General features: G+C 40.8%; 1 protein-coding gene across 3 annotated transcripts; it reads left to right on the top strand.

The window, feature by feature from the left end:
* The first annotated feature begins 1,357 nt into the window (after positions 1-1,357).
* On the top strand, positions 1,358-6,752 carry LOC148024609 (ammonium transporter 3 member 2-like). 3 transcript variants are annotated; one of them, XM_087694236.1, is made up of 5 exons: positions 1,358-1,710; positions 1,912-2,086; positions 3,161-3,923; positions 4,741-5,026; positions 5,824-6,752. In XM_087694236.1, exons 3-5 carry the CDS (start codon positions 3,276-3,278, stop codon positions 6,336-6,338), a joined length of 1,449 nt encoding a protein of 482 aa, XP_087550362.1. In that variant the 5' UTR covers positions 1,358-1,710; positions 1,912-2,086; positions 3,161-3,275; the 3' UTR covers positions 6,339-6,752. The 3 variants fall into 3 exon arrangements, with proteins under 3 accessions (XP_087550362.1, XP_087550364.1, XP_087550363.1); XM_087694238.1 differs by lacking the exon at positions 1,912-2,086; XM_087694237.1 differs by lacking the exon at positions 1,358-1,710 and having other exon boundaries at positions 1,731-2,086.
* The last annotated feature ends 3,268 nt before the right edge of the window (positions 6,753-10,020 follow it).

Here is a 10,020-nt window from a genome sequence, read left to right as displayed (position 1 = left end):
CAATGCCAATTGTTCAACCATTAGTTTCTAAGGAACATGTACTTGGTTGTTCTTCATCCTACTGAGGGAAGTTCCTAGCTTTTTCCTTGAGAATGGTTGCTCTTAAAGGAAGTTCTTTTGCCTAGTGATATTAACTCTCATGCGACCAAGAAATTTTTGACTCGCTCCTCATATCTGTCCACCTTTTTGGGTATAGAGCCCACAAACAGAAGATGACTATCTTTGGAAGATTGTAGCTATCCCTTTCTCAACCTTGACCAATTGACCATTTTCATCCTCAATGACCCAAGATGGTGTATTTTTTCTACTTATTCTTGAGCATTTGAAACACCTCTTTGTGTGAAGATTTGCAACGTAGAACTTTCCAACCTCTTGATTGAATCCTAAGAGCTGAATTTCTATCAATCTCCCTATCCTTAATGTAATCTTCAATGTTCTACACAAGATGTAGACTCAACATAAAAGAAGCCAATCCCTAGGATGGAGAAGAAGAGAATCAAGATAATACCTCTACACGTCATGGCTGAATCAAGAGAAGCTCTACCTATTGCAGCTTTAGTTCTCACATAGCTCTTGCAAAGGATCCTAGATTTTAGGATTCAATACCTTCTCTTAAAAATTTTCAAGGCTTCTTTTCCAAATTTAGCAATTCACTTACCACTCAATAAAAGTTTTTCGTGAACACAGAACATGAGATGTATATCTACATTAGACATGAAAGCATTTGTATTTATTGAATATCAAGGCTTACATCAAGACTCAGAAACTGAGGCATGCCTAGATGCTTGACCAATGAGTCACTCTCAACATGCAGTCGTGTTACAATGTTCATCTCGATGACTAGCCAAGTTGAAACTCGGAGACAATAATCTCTTTTTTACATTGTGTGATGGAACTCTAGACCTTGGGTCTATGCCATATGGCTCCATCTCACTACCATTTGAGCAAATGGGGTCTTTGTAAAGGTGTAGTGACATAAAATCTATGGCAATCCAATCCAATGATGTTGGATGTGGAAATTGTGGAGTGGGGGCTCAAAAAGGGATTGTAATTTGTGGGGAGTAAAGGAAGGGATTGTAATTTGTGGGGTTTCGTTGTACTCTGAGGGTTGTGGTCAAAGTGGAAAGGTCTGATATGACTGATTACCAATAACCTCTCTCTCTCTCTCTCTCTCTCTCTCTCTCTCTCTCTCTCTCAGAGACCCAAGTGTGAACAATGAAAGAAAGGCGAGGAAAGTCGTGTTGGTGAAAGTACCACGTTCTTCACTAGTCTCTTTCAATGACGGAGAGCTTTGCAGTCTTTGCTCTTAAGAAGCAGCATCCTTCTGGATCACTACTTATTAGTACTATTGATGGCCTTTCTAAGCGTTGGCTGGGTCAACTTGCGTGAGCTCAAATTAATCAACAAAGCAATCTCGGCCAAAAACGTGCTAAGCCCACAAAGCGTATCCAATCGCATCATCTTAATAAAAACAAACGGCATTTCTTCGAGGCCCCATAATCCCATCATCCCATTCCTGTGGAGCAGCCATGATTCCTGGAGATCCCAGGCTTATACAGCTTGCTTGCCTCTCTCTCTCTCTCTCTCTCTCTCTCTCTCTCTCTCTCTCTCTCTCTCTCTATTTAAGCCTTCTCTTGGTTGTCCTTTGACAGACGAAACTGTTGCATTCCCCGTGTCCGGCTGTCATACGACAGAGCCAGCTGATTCAAGGTACTTTGCCATGGATACCTCTACATAGGCTTATTCCTTTTGATTAGCCAACACTCTGTCTTGTTGCCTCTCTTTCATCAGGATCAATCCCAAAATCCTCACCGTCCTCAGAGATTGCTAAAATTACCATGACTAGCTGCTGAAAATCTCGATTCATGTGATTGCCTAACCTTGATATTCATTGAGTTGTTTTTGACGCAGGACCTAGATCATCAAGCTCTGTGCATGGCATGGGAATGTCTTAATGTGGCCGTCAAAAAGCTTGAGAGGCTAGCATCCTTGTATCTTGGTTCTTTTATTCACCAGTGGCAGCACCTCTGCTTGTCATAGAACTTTACCTGTTCTGCTTCCTTGGCATCAACCTAACCTGACAAAGGTATTGATTCCTACTGGAAGAACACAGCACGTGCACAGCTTGACCTGCGTGTCTATGACAAATGTAGCACATGATCATTGTCACAAACACAAGGGGAGACAACTAGTGTGTTTTTGACCATGTATAGGCATAATTCAATAGATAATGAATCAGAGGTCTACATGGTCAAGTCTCAAGACCAAACCAGTACAACATGCACATGAAAGAGCATAAATTACAAGGTCTGGTGGTAGAATTAGTAAACGAGCATATTGGGTTTTCTCGAGAGTGTACATGTGTCTCAGTAATTAAGGGAGACACTATGAGTTCAAACTGACATAATGATGATGAAAAATAGATCAAGATAGAATTGAGAACAGATTTGGGAATACGTTACCATGAAGACATAGCAAATATGAATGAGAACTACCGAGGATGAGACAAGACAAGAGATATGGTTGCATATGCAAGGAAAAGGCATAGACAAAAGACACAAAAAGTGGGGTAAAAGTCATGCCACAATCAGCACATATTTATGATGGAAGCGGGTATAATTGGTAACAGATTAAATTGGATGTATTCACATGAAAGCTTGTAGGATTAGATGATTGAAATCTAGACATGAAAGCATGGTTGCCTGTGCAGGGCAGGGAAAGATCTAGAGCCCATACACTGAAAGACAAATCATGCTCAAGAGTTATCATGGGGGCATATAAAATGGAGAACAGATTAATATAAGGATGCATTAACATGAAAGGATGTAATAGCAATATGTGATTGTCAAGATCTGAGGAGGATTGCTTGGATATGAAAGCATGGTTGTAACTGGAGGAAAAGGCATAATCTAGATAGTCTAGAGAGAATGCAGACATTTCAAAACAAATTAGGATGCATGTAGTACTAGGGATATGAGCTTCAGACCTAGTAATGTAATTGTGCTGCAGAATAATGTAATTGACACATGAATTAGAATGCATGTGGTAGGGATACTTTGATCTAAGATTAAAGACAAATCAGGATTCATATGTTAGGGGTATGTGGTTTTTAAGAACTAATGAGAGTAAGTACTCAAGACATGAATTGCATCTTGTGCAGGGAAAGAGGCATAATCTGGATGAAAAGGAGGCCCAAACAGACCTGAGACAGAGGAATTGTATCATATCAGCCAGGCCTGAGATCACAATCTGAGAGTCAAAAGAGCAAACAAGGAATGGCGAGCATAACAGTGCCAGGAGCATTCAACCTGTCGGCGAGCGTGCCAGACTGGCTGAACAAGGGCGACAACGCGTGGCAGCTGACGGCGGCGACGCTGGTGGGGATGCAGAGCGTCCCGGGGCTGGTGATCCTGTACGGCAGCATGGTGAAGAAGAAGTGGGCGGTGAATTCCGCCTTCATGGCTCTCTACGCGTTCGCGGCGGTGCTGATCTGCTGGTTCGTGTGGGCGTACAAGATGTCGTTCGGGGAGAAGCTGCTGCCGCTGTGGGGGAAGGCGGGGCCGGCGCTGGGGCAGGCGTATCTGCTGGGGCAGGCGGCGCTGCCGGCGACGGAGCACCGGAACTCGACGGGGGGGGTGGAGACGGCGGAGGCGGAGCCGCTGTACCCGATGGCGACGCTGGTGTACTTCCAGTTCGTGTTCGCGGCGATAACGCTGATACTGCTGGCGGGGTCGCTGCTGGGGCGGATGAATTTCCTGGCGTGGATGATGTTCGTGCCGCTGTGGCTGACCTTCTCGTACACGGTGGGGGCGTTCAGCCTGTGGGGCGGCGGCTTCCTCTTCCACTGGGGCGTCATCGACTTCGCCGGCGGCTACGTCATCCACCTCTCCTCCGGCATCGCCGGCCTCACCGCCGCCTACTGGGTGGGTATATAATAAAAAACAAACCGACCTTCCCTCCTCCCTCCCTCCTCTTCACTAATCATTACTCGTTCCTACTCATTTTATTAATTTTCACTCCCGTGGGTAAAAACTTCCCCTAATAATAGCTACTACACTAATTTCCTCTCATTGTTGATTTATTTTACTTACTAATCATTACTAATCACTCCTCCTTTCCCCTCTACACTCCTCAACATCACGAGCCTTTCTCCCTAGGAGGCACCACACACCTAGCTCCATCATGCAGCCGCGAGCACAAGGTTGCTGAACCTCGAGGGCCCCAACCAAACCCTAGAATACACTATCCCTCCCTCACATAAGCTCATGACATTGTCGTGCTTCATGTGGGAATTTGTCTAAAGTCCATAATGTGACATTTTGTTCTAATTCACAATGTGGGAGTTTGTTGTAAGTCACCTAGCTAGAGTGTATTGGCCCTCCCTTAGAGAAGCTCATGACATTGTCGTACTCTACGTGGGAATTTGTCTAAAGTTCACAATGCGAAAATTTGTCCTTATTCACAATGTGGGAGTTTGTTGTAATTCACATTTATAGGCTTTTGCTCAAGAGGCACAACATACCTAGCTAGGTGCAATTGCAAGCACAATGGGGGTTGACAACCCCTTGCCCCCAACCCCACCTAGCTAGATATGTAGTCCCTCCCTCGCAAAAGCTCATGATGTTGACGTAATTCGCAATGTGGTAGTTGTCTAACTTCATAAGTTGGGAATTTGTCTAAATTTTTTTGCAACTCTTATTACACAAAAGATCATCTTCTCTTTATTGTCTCCTTGCCCAGGTCGGCCCTCGCCTCAAGAAGGATCGTGAGCGCTTCCCCCCTAACAATGTCCTCCTCATGCTCGTTGGCGCTGGACTCCTTTGGCTTGGCTGGGCTGGCTTCAATGGAGGTGCACCTTATGCAGCCAACCTTGTCGCCTCGATGGCTGTCGTTAACACCCATATGTGTGCTGCTACAAGCCTTCTTGTATGGACAACCCTCGATGTGGTATTTTACAAGAAACCATCAGTGATAGGCGCTGTCCAAGGCATGATCACAGGTCTTGTCTGCATAACACCAGGAGCAGGTATGCAAAATTAACAAAGAATGTAGTTGTAAAGACTAGAGATGTAGTTCAATATTTTCAAAGAGCTTCCACTTAGTTAAGCTTTTGATTGTTGAGCACCTTGCTCCATTTCATGTTAGTTTTCTCATCACACAAAATGCATGTATTGCTATGGACTTAGTTAAACTTCAGAGCACCTTACTCCATTTGATGTTAGTTTTCTCATCACACAACATGCATGTATTGTTATGCATATAGGCATTGTGATATGATCTACTTAGACCCAAGCTTTTCCACTTACACTTATACAATGTGCACTTAAACTCACCTCATGCATCATCATCTATAGCACCACCCTTACCACATATGACATGTATCATGTTACTTAGCATATTTCCTCTAAATAATTTCCTAAACCCAAAAATAAATTACAAGATTTTTTCTCAACCCATATGGATTTTTATGATTGGCTAAGCACAAAAATTTTGTAACTTTGCTACTCATGATACAAAAAAATAAACCGTAGTTTATCAAGCATGAAGATGAATAATAAACATGTTGATAGGAAATAAGTTATTTTTGTTAACCATGATAATAAATGCACAATAAGGATAAACAAGCATTTGAATGTTTAAGAGGATTCATTTTGGTCATACTTGAAGATAGAACATGCAAATGAAATGGGTATCCAATGTGAGGTGCACATTGGTAGCAAATGCATAGGGTGCATCATCTTTATATGTTTGCTCTATAGAGTACCATTAACAATGTTCATTTCGTTTATCTCACACTCTATATTGTTTCACACTTAAAAACAGGATTGGTGCAAGGTTGGGCGGCCATTGTGATGGGAGTGCTATCTGGGAGCATTCCATGGTTCACAATGATGGTGGTGCACAAGAGATCAAAGTGGTTGCAAAAGATTGATGACACACTTGGCGTGTTTCACACACATGCAGTGGCTGGGTCATTAGGAGGGATATTAGTAGGCATCTTTGCAGAGCCAGTATTGTGTAATCTCTTCTTGCCTGTGACCAACTCAAAAGGGGCAGTTTATGGAGGTGTGGGTGGGGCCCAAGTGGGTAAGCAAGTTGTTGGGGCTTTGTTTGTCCTGGGGTGGAATGTTGTTGTGACCACAATCATTTGCTTGGTAATAAGATTGATTGTACCATTACGCATGTCTGAAGAGGAGCTTCTTGTGGGTGATGATGCTGCCCATGGTGAAGAGGCCTATGCCATTTGGGGTGATGGTGATCATTTGGATCATACTCTTCACCCAATTTCTATTGATAATTCACATCACAATGGCGATAACCTAGACCTAAAGGTCTAGATGTGATGTTACCATGAGTCCTTTGCCATTTTCCCCTCCATCTAGGCTAAGGGCTTCTTGCGTAATTCTCTTGCATACCAAGGTTTATATACGACAATTGCTCCTATCTTGACAATATTGCAAGTGCTACTTCATGTCATTGATAATGCCTTCACAATATGGATACTCAATTTCCAAAACATTATGCCCATTGCCCATCAATGGTTGATGCAAGTTACTCAAATCATGACATCATATATGCTATAAAACTAGCACAATGATACATTAGTGGTCACCTTCTATTATGGTTTGTGCTCCTGTACATTGCATTGCAATCTTGCCACATCTATATTGGCAGGTTATAACTACCCATCCCTTGTACAACTTTTACATCTTCAAATTATTTTATTTGTCCTTCTAGGTAGACTTTAGCAATGCTACTTTGTAAAGCCCTTTACATAAGTGAAACCATATGATTAATTTTTGTCCTTCCACATAGCTTTTAAAAATGATACTTTGTCAATTTCTTTACATAAGTAGAACTTGCTATTAATTATTAATTAGATCCATATGACTTCTAAATGAGTAAGATGAGTTGCATTACAAAGGAATGAAAGGATAACCCTTTTGTTGTGAATTTAGCCTTTAGTACAAATCTTCTAGTGTAAATAGGATATTACTAGCTTGGTAAGCTACATTACATTGTCCTCTATAGTTATGTGGTGACAGATCCACACAATTGTTTTATATACACTATGCTCAAATAAAAAGCACATGGGCAACCAAGTGCATCTAGAGACCTTTCTCGCTAAGTGTGTATGAGATGACAATGATTATATTGATATCTTTTCCCAAAATGGGACAATTTCAATGTATCTCCAATTTTAAGGCAATTCATGCACACTTTTTCCTGATCAATAATGTGCAAAGAGTCAAGACATAACAAGCATAATATAAACCTTATAACCATATTAGATAAATGGGACATAAAATAAAGTGCATTATTGGCTCTATGTGTGCATGTGTGTGAGTACATTAAGCCATACAATTCAAATTCATTGGTTGCTTCTCATTAATGGAAGGCTAGCAAAGTTCTACCTATGTTCTATCCATCTTGAGTGTGATCCATAGCTAGTGCTACAACTTAACCATAAATGTAAATGATTCTTTGATGTCCACCGTATAAAGCATTGGATCCATTTTAAGTCATAGAATTACATGGGCATTAATCATGCTACCGATAAACACTTGATGTTCCAACATAGTTGTTACTTATGGTATCCTAAAATTTTGCATCATGGAGCTCCCATTTGGAATCATGCAACTCCTAAAAGCTTGAGAAACTTTGTTAAGTACCTTATAAGAGAGTGACTAGGGGTGTAAAGCATATTTGCATGCTTAATATTCCCATTCCCATGTAGTACAAAGACTATAATTTTTGTAGACATGTTTAGGGCATTCACAATAGGAGGAAGCAGAACACGCCATGGTATTAGAATAAAGAACATAAGCATAGACGTATTCTCTGCATAAGCTTCAACATCCATAATTGAAATTTTTTTATGATTCCATAATACATAAATATAGATTCAAATACTTAAAGAACATGGCACAAACATTGAGAACAACTTGTAGCAACCATGAAGACCTAGCACTAACTCTCTTTGTATTCAAAAATCATGCAACTCTCTTCAAGAAGTGCAACTACCTGCATATCAGAATCAGTGCCTGACATACAGCTATTCTATCCCATGACATTTAAAAACACAATCACATAGGTTGATCTCAGCCCACTATATCCATATATGAAAGTAAGAGACTAAGGTCATTAATGGAATTCAAAGCATAGGGATTTATGCACCTAACACCTGGCACAACCCGCTGGATGACTGGCATAGGCATGACCCGAACCCACAAGCATAGAGTAAGAGATAGAATGGTATAAAGAGCATACTTATACCCTGCTAGAGGTCTTGCACCCTTAAACATGTCACATTGAGCTATCATGAGTAGAGCTCATCTGAGATACTCATAATCCTCTTGTGCAGTTGCATAAGCAATTCTAAAGCCAATAAAAAAGATGAATGAAGTACAAAATCCAAAAAGAAGTAACATCATAATACTATGAGCAACTAGAAAGTAATTGAAACATAAACAATAATGTCCCTACAAGAGGACATCTGCACTCAAGAAGACGGACCATCATGTCCAACAGGTACAACACCTCTCATCTCCTGGAACTTCTCATGCACCTCATGCATAACTTCTTGCACTACATCACTACTGTCACCGGCATGAAAATGCTTCTCTTGCAACAAAGTAGCAACGTAACCATCACTATGTCTTTTGGCTTCCAAAGCCTCCTGTAATCTACATTCCAAATCATGACATTTGTCTTCAAGCATAGACACCTTCTCATGTAATCCTACATTGTCATGAACATCAACTAGCTCTTCTTTACCATAAACACATCCTTAAACATAGCATATGGTTGAGAAACCAATGCATCCAAAGTTTGAGCAACCCTCTACCATGACTGTTTTACTTCGAAAAGCAAAGCATCATGAAGTTCTTCATACTCTGATTTAAGCACTACTGCCCCATCTACATCCACATTCAAATTTTGAAGAATCTGCTACTCAACCATTTTCAATGGAGCAAACCTGTCCTGCAAAAGTTTATGATCAACTTGTAACTGTGCATACATATCCATGAAATTCTGCATACTATCCAAACACTGAGATTTCAATTCTTTGGTTCATCTTTCAAAGACATTAACTGAAATTTTGTTATGCTATATTTGCCTGCAATGCTAACACCTGCTCATGATGTTTAACAAACAAAGCATCATAACTTGTTGCTTTCTGCTTTAACTGATGATCCAAATCCTCGGCCCTCATCCTCTCGGCATTCAACTGATGCTAGAAACTCAAAACCTGTGCTGCAATACGTGAATGATCTCGGTCATGATGTCCCACATAAACCATGATTTTCTACATCATCCTTATGATATCATCCATACTAGTAACCTAAGAAACATCAATATCCATGTCACCCGAGACCAAAGGCGTATGAGGTACATACATAGACTCAAAGTCTCCATGCAAAACCTTTTTAACAGTAGCAAAAACATCAGCCAGAACCTGTTGTGGCTACTCATCCATATTGCATTTACCCCTCAGCCAAATTTTACCTATATTTTCCTTCTTTTTCCCTATATTGCATGCGTACTTTAATACATCCCCTGTAACCCTTGCATCCAAGTTCTCCATCTTCTCATCATAGATTGACTTCCCATGATCTTTCACAAAATCCATAACAACATGTTTTACATAAGGCTTCTGATAACCTGCTTGCAAACAAATCGTTGTAAAGAGCTAATCTCTCTTCATCACCACCAAAAATATCAAAAGCATCAGCACTATCTTTCCCATTACTAGTATCCATTGTCACATCATCAACATGCCTTGCATCTCAAAACATAGAATCAGGTGTCCAAGTGAGTAAAGACTCCATACTCAAACCAGGATATTGCCTAAAAGCATACTCATATAGGGCTGCCAAGAAAAAACCCATGTGGGAGTTATGAAAAACCTTCTTAATCTTTAGCACTTTGATCTCTGTCATTAACTTGTCATACAAAACCCCAGCCCAATTTGGCATATCCACATTCTCAGCATAATAAATCAAGCAATAAGTCTCC

This window comes from Lygodium microphyllum, chromosome 15 (genome assembly GCF_053477565.2).
Source record: "Lygodium microphyllum isolate KBCC chromosome 15, Lygodium_microphyllum_v1.1.10, whole genome shotgun sequence".
NCBI classification, from domain to species: Eukaryota; Viridiplantae; Streptophyta; class Polypodiopsida; order Schizaeales; family Lygodiaceae; genus Lygodium; species Lygodium microphyllum.
This window is presented reverse-complemented; position numbering and strand designations above follow the sequence as displayed.